At 42.6% G+C, this 15,494-nt stretch overlaps 1 protein-coding gene across 10 annotated transcripts in view; it reads left to right on the top strand.

Annotated features, from left to right (window-relative positions):
• Nucleotides 1-15,494, top strand: part of CDC25C (cell division cycle 25C) — a 54,220-nt gene that overhangs the window by 17,770 nt on the left and 20,956 nt on the right. For all 10 annotated transcript variants that reach the window (XM_054488831.2, XM_054488832.2, XM_054488835.2 and 7 more), the window contains one exon: nucleotides 2,714-2,869. In XM_054488831.2, the coding sequence (XP_054344806.1) occupies nucleotides 2,714-2,869 (156 nt within the window). The remainder of the gene's footprint in view (nucleotides 1-2,713; nucleotides 2,870-15,494) is intronic.

Genomic DNA, 15,494 nt, shown 5'->3' with positions numbered 1-15,494 from the left:
TGGCGTGAACCCGGGAGGCGGAGCTTGCAGTGAGCCGAGATCGCACCACTGCACTCCAGCCTGGGGGACAAAGCATGTCTCCGTATCAAAAAATAAAATAAAATAAAAATAATAATAATTAGTAGTGATTTCATGTGATTATTATCCATGCGTAATTTCTCTAGTGTCTTTTGTGCTCTTATAATACTGGGGTCTTAACTTACCCAGGCATTGACTTGCCTTTCATAGACCATGGACTCCAGAGATTTGGATTATTATTTCTAATCTCAACCCTGAGGGAAAGCTATTTTAACATATTCTATCCTACGAAGGTAAAGTTGATCATGATTTTTTGTTTGTTTGTTTGTTTTGAGACAGAGCCTTGCTCTGTCACCAGGCTGGAGTGCAGTGGTGCAATCTCAGCTCACTGCAACCTCTGCCTCCTGGGTTCAAGCGATTCCACTGCCTCAGCCTCCCCAGTAGCTGGGACTACAGGCATGCACCACCACACCCGGCTAATTTTTTGTATTTTAGTAGAGACGGGGTTTCACCATGTTGGCCAGGATGCTCTCCATCTCCTGACCTCGTGATCCACCTGCCTTGGCCTCCAAAAGTGCTGGGATTACAGGGATGAGCCACCGTGCCTGGCCACTAAGTTGATCATGTTTTATTTAGGTTTTTGGTTTCTAGGATGGAGGGAAGACCTGGAGTATGTTCAATTATTGGATAGTTTTATGTGTGATTTTTTTTAATTGCAGTAAAATGTACATAATATTTACAATTTTAACTATTTTTGAGTGTGCAGTCTAGTGACAGTAAGTATATTAATAATGTGAGACTATTACCAGAACTCATTTCCAGAATTTTTTCATTATTCAAAACAGAAGCCCTATACCCTTAAGTGGTAACTCCCCATCCCTGTTTCTGCCCAGCCAATGATAACCTCTATTTTCTGTCTCGGTGAATTTGACTATTCTAGATACCTCATATAAGTAGAATAATATAATATTTTGTCCTTTCATGTGTGTGTGTGAGGTCTCACTCTGTCACCTCTGCTGGAATACAGTGGCACAATCAAAACTCACTGCAGCCTCAAACTCCTGGGCTCTGATTATTCTCCCACCTCAGTCTACCAAGTAGGTGGGACTGCAAGTTTGCGCTACTATGCCTGGCTAATTTTTTTTTTTTTTTTTTTTTGAGACGGAGTCTCACTCTGTCACCCAGGCTGGAGTGTAGTGGTGCAATCTTGGCTCACTACAACCTTTATCTCCCAGGTTCAGGTGATTCTCATGCCTCAACCTCCCTAGTAGCTGGGAGTACAGACATGTGCTACCATGCCTGGTGAATTTTTTGTAGTTTTAGTAGAGACAGAGTTTCACCATGTTAGCCAGGCTGGCCTTAAACTCCTGGCCTCATGTGATCTGCCCACCTCAACCTAATTTTTTTGTATATTTTGTAGAAACAGGGTTTTGCCATGTTGCCCAGGCTGGTCTCAAACTCCTGGGTTCAAGAGATCCATCTGCTTCAGCCTCCCATAGTGCTGGGGTTACAGGTGTGAGCCACTGCGTCCAGCCTATATTTTCATTTAGCATAATGTCTTCAAAGTTCATCTATGTCATAGCATGTATTAGAATTTCATTTCTTTTGTATGTATATATCATATTACGTTTATCCATTCATCTTTTGATGGACATTTTGAGTTGTTTCCAACCTTTTGGCCATTGTGAGTAATGCTGCCATGAACATAGGTGTACAAATATCTGCTTGAGTCCTTGCTTTTATTTTAATGTACTTTTTTTTCCAAGATGGAGTCTTTGCCCTGTCACCCAGGCTGGAGTTCAGTGGAGCGATCACAGCTCACTGCAACTTCCACCTCCCTGGTTCAAGCAGTTCTCCTGCCTCAGCCTCCCAAGTAGCTGGGATTACAGGCACGTGCTACCATGCCCGGCTAATTTTTGTATTTTTAGTAGAGATGGGGTTTCAACATGTTGGCCAGGCTGCTCTCGAACTCCTGACCTCGTGATATGCTGGCCTCGGCCTCCCAAAGTACTGGGATTACAGGCGTGAGCTACCGCACCCAGCCCCTGCTTTTAATTCTTTTGGGTATATATTCAGAAGTAGAATTGCTTGATTATATGATAATTCTACGTTTAATTTTTTGAGGAACTGCCATGCTAGTATCCATAGAATGCCTCTGCACCCTTTTACACTCCCACCAGCAATGCACAAACACTTGTTATTTCTTATAATGGCTATCCTAATGGGTATAAAGCAGTATCTCTTGCAATTTTGATATGCATTTCCATAATGATTACTTATGTTGAGCATCTTTTGATGTGCTTATAGGCCATTTGTATATCTTCTTTGGAGAAATGTCTATTCAGGTCACTTTTGATTGTTATTGTTGTTGTTATTGAGTTGTAGGAGTTCCTTATATATTCTGATATTAATCTCTTGTCAAATATAAGACTTGCAAATGTTTTCTCCCATTTTGTGGGTTGCCTTTTCATTCCCTTAATGGTGTTCTTTGATGCACAAAAGTTTTTCATTTTGATGAAGACCAATTTATCTATTTTTTTCTTTCATTACCTGTGCTTTTGGGGGCATTATCCAAATCCAATGTCATGAATTTTTTCCCTTATGTTTTCTTCTAAGAGTTTTATAGTTTTAGCTCTTACATTTAGAACTTTGATATATTTTGAATAGTTTTTAATGTTGTCAATATGCTTGATAGGACAATGGAAACTTGGTGGACAGCGAAATGAAATATCTGGGCAGTCCTATTACTACTGTTCCAAAATTGGATAAAAATCCAAACCTAGGAGAAGACCAGGCAGAAGAGATTTCAGATGAATTAATGGAGTTTTCCCTGGAAGATCAAGAAGCAAAGGTAAAGTGTTCTGTGGTAGTATCTTTGCATTCTTCATATTCCTTCATTCTGTTAAAAGAAAAACTAGACAAATTAAACTTAGGAGAGTTTATTTGAGCAAAAAAATAACTAGTGAATCCAGCAACCCTCATAGCCAGAACATGTTCAGTAAAACTCCAGTTTGCCACGTGGTCAGTCAGTATTATGGACAGAAAATGGAAATGAAGTACAGAAAACAGAAGTGAGGTACAGAGACAGCCCAGTTGGTTACAGCCTTGAGTTTGCCTTATTTGAACATAGTTTAAACAGTCGATTGCTTGTGGTTGACTGAAGCTCAGCTGCTGTGCTTTCCTGAGACTCAGCTTTTTGATACAAGAGTATACTTCTAAATTAGGCTTTCAGTTAGTTTAAGTACTAAGTTAGGTTGCAACTTGGTATATAAAGACTCAAGTACAGAGGCATCCTCAGGCCAAATTTAGTATAATTGACAATTCATTCTTCTTTTTTTTTTTTTTTTTTTTTTTGGTAAGATTCTCGCTCTGTCACCTAGGCTGGAGTGCAGTGGCGCCATCTTGGCTCACTGCAACCTCCTCTTCCCAGGTTCAAGCGATTCTCCTGCCTCAGCCTCTCGAGTAGCTGGGATTACAGGTGCACACCACCACACCCGGGTAATTTTTAGTATTTTTAGTAGAGACAGGGTTTCACCATGTTGGCCAGGCTGGTCTTAAACTCCTGGCCTCAGGTGATCTACCCCCCTCAGCTTTCCAAAGTGCTGGGATTACAAGCATGAGCCACCATGCCCAGCCAACCATTCTTGAATAAACATTTTATGCCTAATATGTATGAGTCACTCTACTAAATGCTAGAGCTACAGAGATCAACAAGATGTGATAACCTATCTTTATTTATTTATTTATTTTTGAGATGGAGTCTTGCTGTGTCACCTAGGCTGGAGTGCAGTGGTGGTATCTCGGCTCACTGCAACCTCCGTTTCCTGGGTTTAAGTGATTCTCTTGCCTCAGCCTCCCAAAGCACGCCATCATGCCTGGCTAATTTTTTGTAATTTTAGTAGAGACGGGGCTTTGCCAAGTTGGCCAGACTGGTCTCGAACTCCTGACCTCAAGTGATCTGCCTGCCTTGGCCTCCCAAAGAGCTGGGATTACAGGCATGAGCCACCACGCCTGGCCTAACCTATCTTTAGACTGTAGGGTTACCTGACTGATAGGTTATCAGGTCACTACAGGAATCTTCTTACTGCTGGTGAACAGGTTCCAGTCAATAGTTTGAGTGGATCACCATCAAAGTAAGCTAGGATAAGTAATGTCTCCAGGATAATGGTAATGTATAGAATATACCTAACATGACTTTTCAGGTATTTTATAATACAGTCTTTTGTTTCCTTTTATCTTTCCCATATCACTGATAGATATACCTGAAGTGTGTCGGTTATAGCCTATATGCTGATATGCCAAAGATAGTTTCTGAGGCATTTAGCTTTTTTTGTTTTTTGTTTTTTGTTTTTTTTGTTTTTTTTGTTTGAGATAGACAGGGTCTTGCTCTGTAGCCCAGGCTGGGGTACGTGGCACAATTAAAGTTCACTGCAGCCTCAATCTCCCCAGGCTCCAGCAGTCCTCCCACCTCAGCCTCCAAGTAGTTGGGACTATAGGCACATGCCATCATACCTGGCTGATTTTTTGTATTTTTTGTAGAGATGTGGTTTCACAATATTACCCAGGTTAGTCTCAAACTCCTGGACTCAAGTGATTCACACACCTTGGCCTCCCAAAGTCCTGGGATTACAGGCGTGAGCTACCATGCCTGGCCTACATTTAGCATTTCTAAATCAACTTTTTTGCTTTGAAACAAGTAGGGCTATGGGTTTGTCTTTAAAATTTATTCATTTCACAAGGTCAATATGGTATAGTGGAGTTAGAACAGTTGCATTCTAGTCCTCATGCTTTTTTTTTTTTAATTATTTAATTAATTAGATAGGGTCTTGCTCTGCTCTGTCACCCAGACTGCAGTGCAGTGTTGAACTCCTGGGCTCAAGTAATCCTCCCACCTCAGTCTCCTGAGTAGCTAGGACTATAGGTGCATACCACCATGCCCAGCTAATTTTTAAAATTTTTTGTAGAGATGGGGTCTTGGTGTGTTGCCCAAGCTGGTTTGGAACTCCTGCACTCCAGCAATCCTCTTGCCTTTGTTGCGGGATCTTTAGGGTGTTGCTTTTCTGGCCAGAAACCTTTGTGCCCAGTGGTGCCTTTGCCCGAGTTGTTGTCCTGTGTCAAGGTACGCAGACAAGTGGAGGGGGAGCAAGACGAAGAGAAGCTTTATTGAGTGTTAGAACAGTTCAGAGGAGACCCACAGGGGGCAGCTCCTCTCTGTAGGCAGTTTGTCTTATCCCGTATTCAGCTCTTAGCAGAGAGGAGGCCCTGGAGTGGGTGGCTCCTCTCTGCAGGCAGGTCCTACTTGTTGATTTCCCAGCTTTCAGCAGACAGCATAGCTCTTCTCTCCTCTCTGGTTGTCTGATCTTTTCTCCATCCTCTACCCTGCTCTGGCTGAGCCTGGAGATTTTATGGACCTCAGAGGGGAGAAAGTGTTTCCTGATTGGTTCATCGACCGCAAGAAAAGGCAGCAAGAAAATCCCCATCCAGTGGGCGGGACTGGCAGCCCAGTCCCCAGCCTTTAAGCCCTCCCTGTCCTGAAGGTGGGGACGTACAGGAACCTCCCTTCCACACAGGAGCCTCTGTCTCTCTCAGCAGTCCATGGCACCAGGCTGCTCACACCAAGGTGCCCCTAAAGGCCAGCACTGACCACCCTCAGTCCCTACTTGGCTTCCCCTCTTTTGCTTCTCTGTGCCCAAATTCTAAAGGGGGCCAAGGTGGCAGGGTGCTGCCCTGAGGGTGCGCACACACATCCGCCCCCGGACTGTAACAGCACCTGAACTTGCCCCAACCCCACTCTGAGATTGGAGTGGGTGCCAAGAGCAGAGAAGCGGGGATGGGGGTGGGGGGCAGGCTGCAGAGACTATTAGGTCCTGCACCTGGGAGGGCGGCTGCAGCTGCACCCAGGAGGGCAGGGACCCTGCCTGCTCCCGGCCCCCACAAGAGCACAGGGAGGCTGGGATCTGCAGCCACAACTTGGGCGGCTGCAAGCCCACCCAGAAGGGCAGGGCTTCTGCCTGCTCCATGGAACAGGAGGCCCAGGTTAACAGCTGCAGTTTGTGTAGCTCCAGCAGCACCCAGGGGAGCTCCTGCCCCAACTCAGAAGGAGAAGGGCACCCACTAGCTCCATGGATCATGCAGCCCTATCCATGCCTCTCTGCTGCAGTCAGCTTGATGACAGCAGCAAGCCCTCTGGAGTCGCAGCTGCCAACACCTTGGCCTCTCAAAGTGCTGGAATTACAAGTGTGAGCCACTGTATCCAGCCTCATTCTTTTATTTACTTGGTGGTATGACTGTTCACAAGACAACCACTTGACCTCAGTTTTTAATTTATAAAATGGAGAGCATGATAAAACAACTACCTCCTTAATAGGCTTGTTGTAAATAAAATATTAAAAGCAGTTTGTGTCCTCATCACATACACACGAATGGTAACTATGTGATGAAGGATGTGTTAATGAATTTCATTGTGGTAATCCTTACATAATATATACGTAAATCATTATATTGTACTCCTTAAGTATATACAAATTTTATCATTTATACCTCAATAAAATAGAAAAAAAAATTTAAAGAGCAGTTTGTAATACAGTAGTCCCCCGTTATCCACAGGGAATACATTCTGAGACCCCCAGTGGATGCCTAAAATTGCAGACAGTACTGAACCCTATATATACCATGCTTTTCCCTATGCATATGTACCTGTGATGGAGTTTTTTACTTAGGCATAGTAAGAGATTAACAATAATAACTAATAATAAAATAGAACAATTACAACAACATACTGTAATAAAAATTACAGGAGGCTGGCTTATGCAGTGGCTTATGCCTGTAATCCCAGCACACTGGGAGGCTGAAGCGGGTGGTCAGGAGTTTGAGAGCTGCCTGGCCAACATGGTGAAACCCCATCTCTACTAAAAATACAAAAATTAGCCGGGCGTGGTGGTGAGCATCTGTAACCCCAGCTACTGGGCTGGCTGAGACAGTAGAATTGCTTGAACTTAAACCCAGGTGGCAGAGGCTGCAGTGAGCCGAGATCGCACCACTGCACTCCAGCCTGGGCAACAGAGTGAGACTCTTACTCAAAAAAAAAAAAAAGTGCTGGCTGGGCATGGTGAGTCACGCCTGTAATCCGAGCACTTTAGGAGGTTGAGATGGGCAGATCACCTGAAGCCAGGAGTTTGAGACCAGCTTGGCCAACATGGTGAAACCCCGTCTCTATTAAAAATACAAAAAAAAAAAAAAAAAATTAGCCAGGTATGGTGGCGGGCACCTGTAATCCCAGCTACCCAGGAGCCTGAGGCAGGAGAATCGCTTGAACCTAGGAGGCAGAGATTACAGTGAGCCAAGATCGCTCCATTGCACTCCAGCCTGGGCAACAAGAGTGAAACTCTTGTCTCAAAAAACAAAAAAAGTGCTATAGGCTGGGAGCGGTGACTCACACCTATAATCCCAGAACTTTGGGAGGTTGAGGTGGGTGGATCACCTGAGGTCAGGAGTTCTAGAGCAGCCTGGCCAACAGTATGAAACCTTGGCTCTACTAAAAATACAAAAATTAGCTGGGTGTGGTGGTGGGTGCCTGTAATGCCAGCTACTTGGGAGGCTTAGGCAGGAGAATCACTTGAACCCAGGAGGTGGAGGTTGCATTGAGCCAAGATCACGCCACTGCACTCTAGCCTGGGCAACAGAATGAGACTCTATCTCAAAAAAAAAAAAAAAAAAAAAAAAAAAAAAAAAAAAAAAAGGTGCTATGAATGACAGGACGATTTGAATAAAGGACAGCACTTTGGGAGGCCAAGGCAGGTGGATCACCTGAGGTCAGGAGTTTGAGACCAGCCTGACCAACATGTTGAAACCTCGTCTCTATTAAAAATACAAAAATTTAGCTGGGCATGGTGTTGGGCACCTGTAATCCCAGCTACTCAGGAGGCTGACGCAGGAGAATCGCTTGAACCCAGGAGGCAGAGGTTGCAGTAAGCTGAGATTGCGCCGCTGCCCTCCAGCCTGGGTGTGACAGAGCAAGACTCCGTCTCAAAAATAAAAAATAAAAAAGAAAGAAAGAAAAAGGGACATAGGTGTTTGGGAGGATATTATTTTTGACTTTACCCTCAGTAACTGGAGAAATGGTGACAACACTATAATGAATTTGAAAAGAAGGGTGGATTCAGCAGGAATAGATGTGTTCTGTTTTGGACATTGAGTTATAGATGCTAAGGAGGAAATTTAGATGGAAATATTAAATGAGGAGTTGAAGCTATCAGGATGAGAAATGTACATTTCTGGGGCAGCTGTATAGAGGAGAAAATGAAAGCTAATGACTCTAAGTTTAAAGTGAAGAGAAAGGCTGGAAAGAAAGAGCAGTAGCCACTGTGGGACTGATAATGAAGTAGAGACATGTAGGAATAATATTAACCAGGAATCAGAAAAGAGAGATCTAGGACACAAATACAGGGGGCACATTTATATATTATTTCTTTTTATACATTTTTTGTTATGGTAAACATAAAGTTTACAATTTTAATCATTTTTAAGCATACAGTTTAGTGGTATTAAGTGCCTTCATTTTATTGTGAGTGTACTTACCCATCTCTAGGATTTTTTTATTACCCCAAGCAGAAATTCTCTTTTTTTTTTTTTTTTTTTGAGATGTAGTCTTGCTCTGTCACCCAAGCTGGAGTGAAGTGGCGCAATGTTGGCTCACTGCACCTCCACCTCCTGGGTTCAAGTGATTCTCCTGCCTCAGCCTCCTGCGTAGCTGTGATTCCAGGCATGCCCCACCATGGCTGGCTAATTTTTTTGTATTTTTAGTAGAGACAAGGTTTCACCATGTTGGCCAGGCTGGTCTTGAATACCTGACCTCAGGTCATCTGCCCTCCTCAGCCTCCCAAAGTGCTGAGATTACAGGTGAGCCACTGCGCCTGGCCCCCAAGCAGAAATGTTGTACCCAGTAAACAATAACTCCCCATCTTCTCCCCCTTCCCCAGCCCCTAGTAGCCACTATTCTATTTTCTGCCCTCTATGAATTTGCTCTAGATACCTCATATAAATGGAAGCATACAATATTCGTCCTTTTGTCTCTGGCATATATCTCATAGTGTAATGTTTTTGTTGGTAATCAGTGTTGTAGCATGTATCAGAATTTCATTCGCTTAAAAAAAATCAGTTTTATGTTAAATTGTAAAATGCACATAACCTTTATCATCATAACCATTTTCAAGCGTATAGTTCAGTAGTATTACATACATTCCCATTGTTGTGTAAACAATCTCCAGAACTCTTTTAATCTTGGAAAACTGACACTCTGTGCCCATAAAACAACTTCCCATTTTCCCCTTCTCCCAGCCTCTGGCAACCACCATTCTACTTTCTATAAATTTGATTATTCTAGATATCTCTGATAAGTGGAATGATACAGGGTTTTTTTTGTTTTGTAACTGGCTTATTTCAATTAGCATAATGTCCTCAAGCTTTATCTATGTTGTAGCATGTATCATAATTTCATTCCTTTTTATGGCAGAATAATATTCCATTGTATGTATATATCACATTTTGTGACATTTGGGTTTCCACCTTTTGGCAATTGTGAATATTGTTGCTATGAATATTTGTTTACAAATATCTGTTTGTGTCCTTGCTTTCAGTTCTTTTACTTTTTTGGAGACAGGTCTCACTCAGTTGCCCAGGCTGCAGTGCAGTGATGTGATCATGGCTCACTGCAGCCTTGAACTCTTTGGCTCAAGCAGTCCTCCCATCTCAGCCTCCCAAGTAACTGAGATTACAGGTGTGAGCCACCACGCCTGGCCCTGCTTTCAGTTTTTTAGGGTATATACCCAGAAGTAAAATTGCTGGGTCATATGGTTATTCTGTGTTTAATTTTTTAAGGAACTCTCATACTGTTTTCACAGCAACTGTTCCATTTTACATTCCCACCAGCGATGCACAAGGGTCTCAGTTTCCCCATATCATAGCCAACACTTGTTATTTTCTGATTTTGATACTATCCATCCTGATGACTATGAAATGGTATCTCATCGTAATTTTAATTTGCATTACCCTAATGATTAGGGATGTTGAGCACCTTTTCATATGCTTCCTGGCCATTTGTATATCTTCTTTGGAGAAGTGTCTATTCAAGTCCTTTGCCCATTTTTTAATTGAGTTGTTTCTTTTGTTGTTGTTGAGTTGTAGTTCTTTATATATTCTGGATATCAATCCCTTATCAGATAAATAATTTGCAAATATTTTTTCCTATTCTGTTGGTTGCCTATTCACTCTGTTGATTGTGCCCTTTGTTGCAAAAAAGTTTTAAATTTTGATGAAGTCTAATTTATCCACTTTTTTTGTTGCTTGTGCTTTTGGTGTCATATCTGAGAAATCATTGCCAGATTCAATGTCATGTGCCTCCCCCAACCCCCTCCCCTTTTTAAAAGAAAATAGTAGGGACAGGGTCTCACCCGGGCTGGAGTATAGTGATGCGATCACATAGCTCACTGTAACTTCAAACTCCTGCCCTCAAGGATCCTCCCACCTCAGTGTCCATAGTAGCTAGTACTACAGGCATGCACCACCACACCTGGCTAATTTATTTTTTGTAGAGATGAGGGTCTTGCTATGTTACTCTTCTGGTCTCAAAATTCTGGCCTCAAGCGATCCTCTTGCTTCAGCCTCCCAAGGTGCTGCGATTACAGGTGTGAGCCATTGGGCTCAGCTCCCTATGTTTTCTTTAAAGAGTTTTATAGTTACAGCTCTTAAGTTTAGGTCTTTGATTCATTTCGAGTTAATGTGTGTATATGGTATAAGAGAAGGCTTTAACTTTGCTCTTTGGGACAAAGAACAAAGCAGTGTTGGCTACAATATGGAGAAATTGGGACCCTTGTGCATTGCTGGTGGGAATGTAAAATCCAGTTGTCCCACCACTAATTGTTGAAAAAACTCTCCTTTCTTCATTGAATGGTCTTGGCACCCTTTTTGAAAATCATTTAACTATATATGCAAGAGTTTATTTCTTGGCTATGTTCCATTCCATTGGTCTATGTGTCTGTCTTTATGCCAATGCCACACTGTTTACTGCAGCTTTGTAGTAAGTCATTTTATAAATTTTTAATTTCACAAATAATATATTCTCCTTTATAGAAAAGTTAAAACATAACAGCCAAGGATAACTAACCCTATCTGACCACCATTCGAAGTCCCTATTGAAGGAAAGGGCTCAGTGGGAAAAGTTAAGAGCATGAGAGTCGGTGGAGCGCAGTGGTCTGAGAAGTAGCCTCTGGAGCCAGACTGCCTGGATTCATAGCTTGACTCTGCCACTTTTAGATATATGACTGTAGGTGAGTCATATGATCTCCTTGTGTTCAATTTCTTGGGTTGTTGTCAGGATTGAATGAGTTAATTACACATAAAACATGTAGAGCAATACTTATTAATTAATAGTACTTAACTATTCTTGTGTAGTGTAAGTGCTTAATTATTGTATACGACTAAACTATGTGGAGTTATGAAGAAGGCTGATAGGTTAGGGGATGCTTAATGGCCTTGATGTCCTCCGCAAAGTAAAAATTGAAGTAATCTGATGATTCAGAGGAGAGTGTGAGGTGAGAGTCTTGAAAGTGTGTGAAGAAGGTTATAATTGACTTTTGGAGACTGTAGAATTACTAAAAGGCTAGTAAGATGATATTTGTAAGGTCCTATGAGGGCATTATCAGGTAGACATGCATGGCACTTGTTGGAAGTATCTTCCTACAAGAATGTTCGGGCCTGGAAGTGAGATTGGAGACTTTGGAACTCCTGGGATGATAGTAAGGGTTGAAGATTGCCAATGGTGGATGAACAAGGGGTTGAGGAAGAATAGGTATGGTGAAGTCAGCAGAAAAGTCAATGATGATTCAAAGCCTGGCTATAAAGCCAGATATCATTAGGTGGACTCAGTAAAGTAAGAGCAGTAATGTGATTGAAAGTTGCTGAGAAGGTATAAAGTGGCTGGTTTAGAAAGTTTTTAGAGCTAGGCCGGGCGCAGTGGCTCACGCCTGTAATCCTAACACTTTGGGAGGCCAAGACAGGTGGATCACTGGAAGTCAGGAGTTCGAGACCAGCCTGGCCAACATGGTGAAACCTCATCTCTACTAAAAATACAAAAATTAGCCGGGCTTGATGGCAGGCGCCTGTAATCCCAGCTACTCGGGAGGCTGAGGCAGGGGAATCACTTGAACCTGAGAGGTGGAGCTTGCAGATCACACCACTGCACTCCAGCCTGGGTGACAGAGCGAGACTCCATCTCAAAAAAAAAAAAAAAAAGTTTGAGAGCTAGGGGAGGTTTTAGTCAGTTTGAGGTCATGCCATGTTTGAGCTCTGGATAGTATAATAATAGATGATGATTGCAGTTGTTTTTATTTTTATTGTTTTATTTTGTTTTCTTAAATTCCCCTCACCTCCCCCCACCGCCCTTTTATTTTGAGACGGAGTTTCGCTCTTGTTGCCCAGGCTGGAGTGCGATGGTGTGATCTCGGCTCACTGCAACTTCCGCCTCCAGGGTTCAAGAGATTCTCCTGCCTCAACCTCCCGGGTAGGTAGGATTACAGATGCCCACCACCACCCCTGGCTAATTTTTTGTATTTTTAGTAGAGATAGGGTTTCACCATGTTGGCCAGGCTGGTCTTGAACTCCTGACCTCAGGTGATCCACCTGCCTTGGCCTCCCAAAGTGCGGGGATTACAGGCGTGAGCCACTGTGCCCAGCCAAATTTCCTATTTTAAGAATGAAGTTGTTGTTTTTTTTTTTTTTTTAATACCAGTTTGTTGAGAGCTTGATGTGGAGTTCTAGAGAAGCTTAGTGGAAGTATTGTGAAGTCATGCTCTCCAAAGTGTTGTCAGTGGACATTGTAAGAATGTGGAAAATACAAAGGGTTTTAGTATTGAAGATAGTACAGAGACTAGAATGGAAAGGAAAAATGAGAGCCAAGCAATAACAAGAGCTCCCATTTATTGACTACTTAGAGTATACTAGGCACCGTGTGCTAAGCAGTATACATCCATACTCACATTTCATTCTCATATCAACCCTGAAAGATGACTGTTGTCTCCCTTTGAGGGGAGCCCATTGGGTCATGAGATAAGGTATGATACCCATGGTTACATAGTTAGAAGCAGCAGAGCCAGGGTTTAAACTAAGATCTACCTGACCCCGGAGCTGTTTTTAGCAATTTTCCCAGGTAATTCTGATATACACTAAATTTTGAGAGTTATGTTCTATAACATAGTATTAAATTCTATTTTATTTTTAATTTCATTGGTTTGTGGGAAAACAAAACCAAGATACAATCTGAAGAAGGCAGGATGGGTGTTGGGAGAATTGACAGTGACCTTCTAAAACATAAAACAGTTTTGAGGACTTGCTGATAATGGACAGTAGATCTATAGAAAAACAGTGAGTTAGGAATAGTTGGCATGGGGAAAAGGTTTCTAGGGCTGCCGAAAAAAAGAGCAATGTAAAATGAACATTTAGGATCATTTTTACAAATATGTTAGTCTTCACATTTGCAGAATGTTGTCATTAATATAGTTAAGTCTCAGCTGGTATTAACTTAGCAAATTGAATTTAATGTTAATTTTAAAAATCCTTTTATTTTCTACTTCATTGTTGAAAACTTGTCTAAGTTATGTTGATCTGCTTTTATGAAATTTAGTACAGTACAGTGAACATAATTGAATCTTTCTCTGGTGATTGAAGATCTTTCATAGTCTCAGAAATATCATTTTGAATTGCATAATATAGACAGTATAGAAGCATGGACTTAAAATAGATTGACCCCAGGAAATATTCTGGAACAGGTTTTCCCAACCCCTGGGCCATGTATCAGTACAGGTCCATGGCCTGTTAGGAATCGGGCCACACAGTAGGAAGTGAGGGGTGGGCCAGGCCAGCGAGCATTAACACCTAAGCTCTGCCTCCTGTCAGATCAGTGGCAGCATTAGATTCTCATAGGAGGCAAACTCTTTTGTGAACTGCGCATGCGAGGGGTCTAGGTTGCCCGTTCCTTATGAGAATCTGAGAATCTAACTAATGCCTGATGATCTGAGGTGAAAAAGTTTCATCCTGAAACCATATCCCCACCCAGATCCATGGAAAAAAATGTCTTCCACAAAACTTGTCCCCAGTATCAAAAAGGCTGGGGACCACTGCTCTGAAAGTTTTGTTTAGGTGAAAGAGTGGCATAGGGCTATGAGTATTTATTTGATTTTTTTTTTTAAGAGACAGGGTCTTCTATGTTGTCCAGGCTGATCTCAAACTCTTGAGCTCAAGTGTTCCCCCTGTCTTGGCCTCCCAAAGAGCATTTCGATGGTCTTTGAAAAATATTTGGACAATAGAGCCTTGACAGAAAATTTAAATAATTAAATAAAAAAATTTTTAAAAATTGTCCCTTTATGGGCTCATTTTCTTAGATTGTAACTCTTATGCAGTCATTTTCTCTTTCTTTTTTTCCTTCTTTTTCTTTTTCTTTTTTTTTTTTTTGAGACAGTCTCACTCTGTCTTCCAGGCTGGAGTGTAGGGGCGTGATCAGGGCTCACTGCAGGTCACAACCTCCTGGGCTCAGGTGATTCTTCCATCTCAGCCTCCCGAGTAGCGGGACTACAGGCACATGCTACCATGCCCAGCTAATTTTTGTAGAGACAATTTCACCTTGTTGCCCAGTCTGGTCTTAACTCCTGGGCTCAAGTGATCTGCCTGCCTCACCCTCCCAAAGTGCTAGGGTTACAGGTGTGAGCCACCATGCATGGCCATAAAGTCATTTTTGATTGATGGCCCACCCTATAAGAATATGCATAGCAGTAGGTTTTAGGTTAGAAAAGGGATACGGGGCTGGGCACGGTGGCTCATGCCTGTAATCCCACTTTGGGAGGCTGAGGCAGGCAGATCACTTGAAGTCAGGAGTTCGAGAACAGCCTGGCCAACATGGCGAAACCCCGTCTCTACTAAAAATACAAAAATTAGCCGGGCATGGTGGCATGCACCTGTAATCCCAGCTACTAAAGAGCCCAAGGAAGGAAAATCACTTGAACCTGGGAGGCAGAGATTGCAGTGAGCCGAGATCATGCCACTGCACTCCAGCATGGGCAACAGAGCGAGACTCTGTCTCAAAAAGGAAAAAAAAAAGAAAAGGGATAGGGATTTTTTTTTTGTTACTGTTTTACCTCTTTGATGTTAAATGGAAGAAAAAAAATAGGCCAGGCATGTTGGCTCACGCCTGTAATCCCAGCACTTTGAGAGGCTGAGGTGGGCGGATCACCTGAGATCAGGAATTTGAGACCAGCCTGGCCAACGTGATGAAACCCCGTCTCTACTAAAAATACACAAATTAGCTGGGCATGGTGCTATGCGCCTGTAATCTCAGCTACTTGGGAGGCTGAGGCAGGAGAATTGCTTGAACCCGGGAGGTGGAGGTTGCAGGGAGCCGAGATTGTGCCACTGCACTCCTGCCTGGGTGA

The sequence above is a fragment of the Pongo pygmaeus genome, chromosome 4 (assembly GCF_028885625.2).
Source record: "Pongo pygmaeus isolate AG05252 chromosome 4, NHGRI_mPonPyg2-v2.0_pri, whole genome shotgun sequence".
Lineage (NCBI taxonomy): Eukaryota > Metazoa > Chordata > Mammalia > Primates > Hominidae > Pongo > Pongo pygmaeus.
This window is presented reverse-complemented; position numbering and strand designations above follow the sequence as displayed.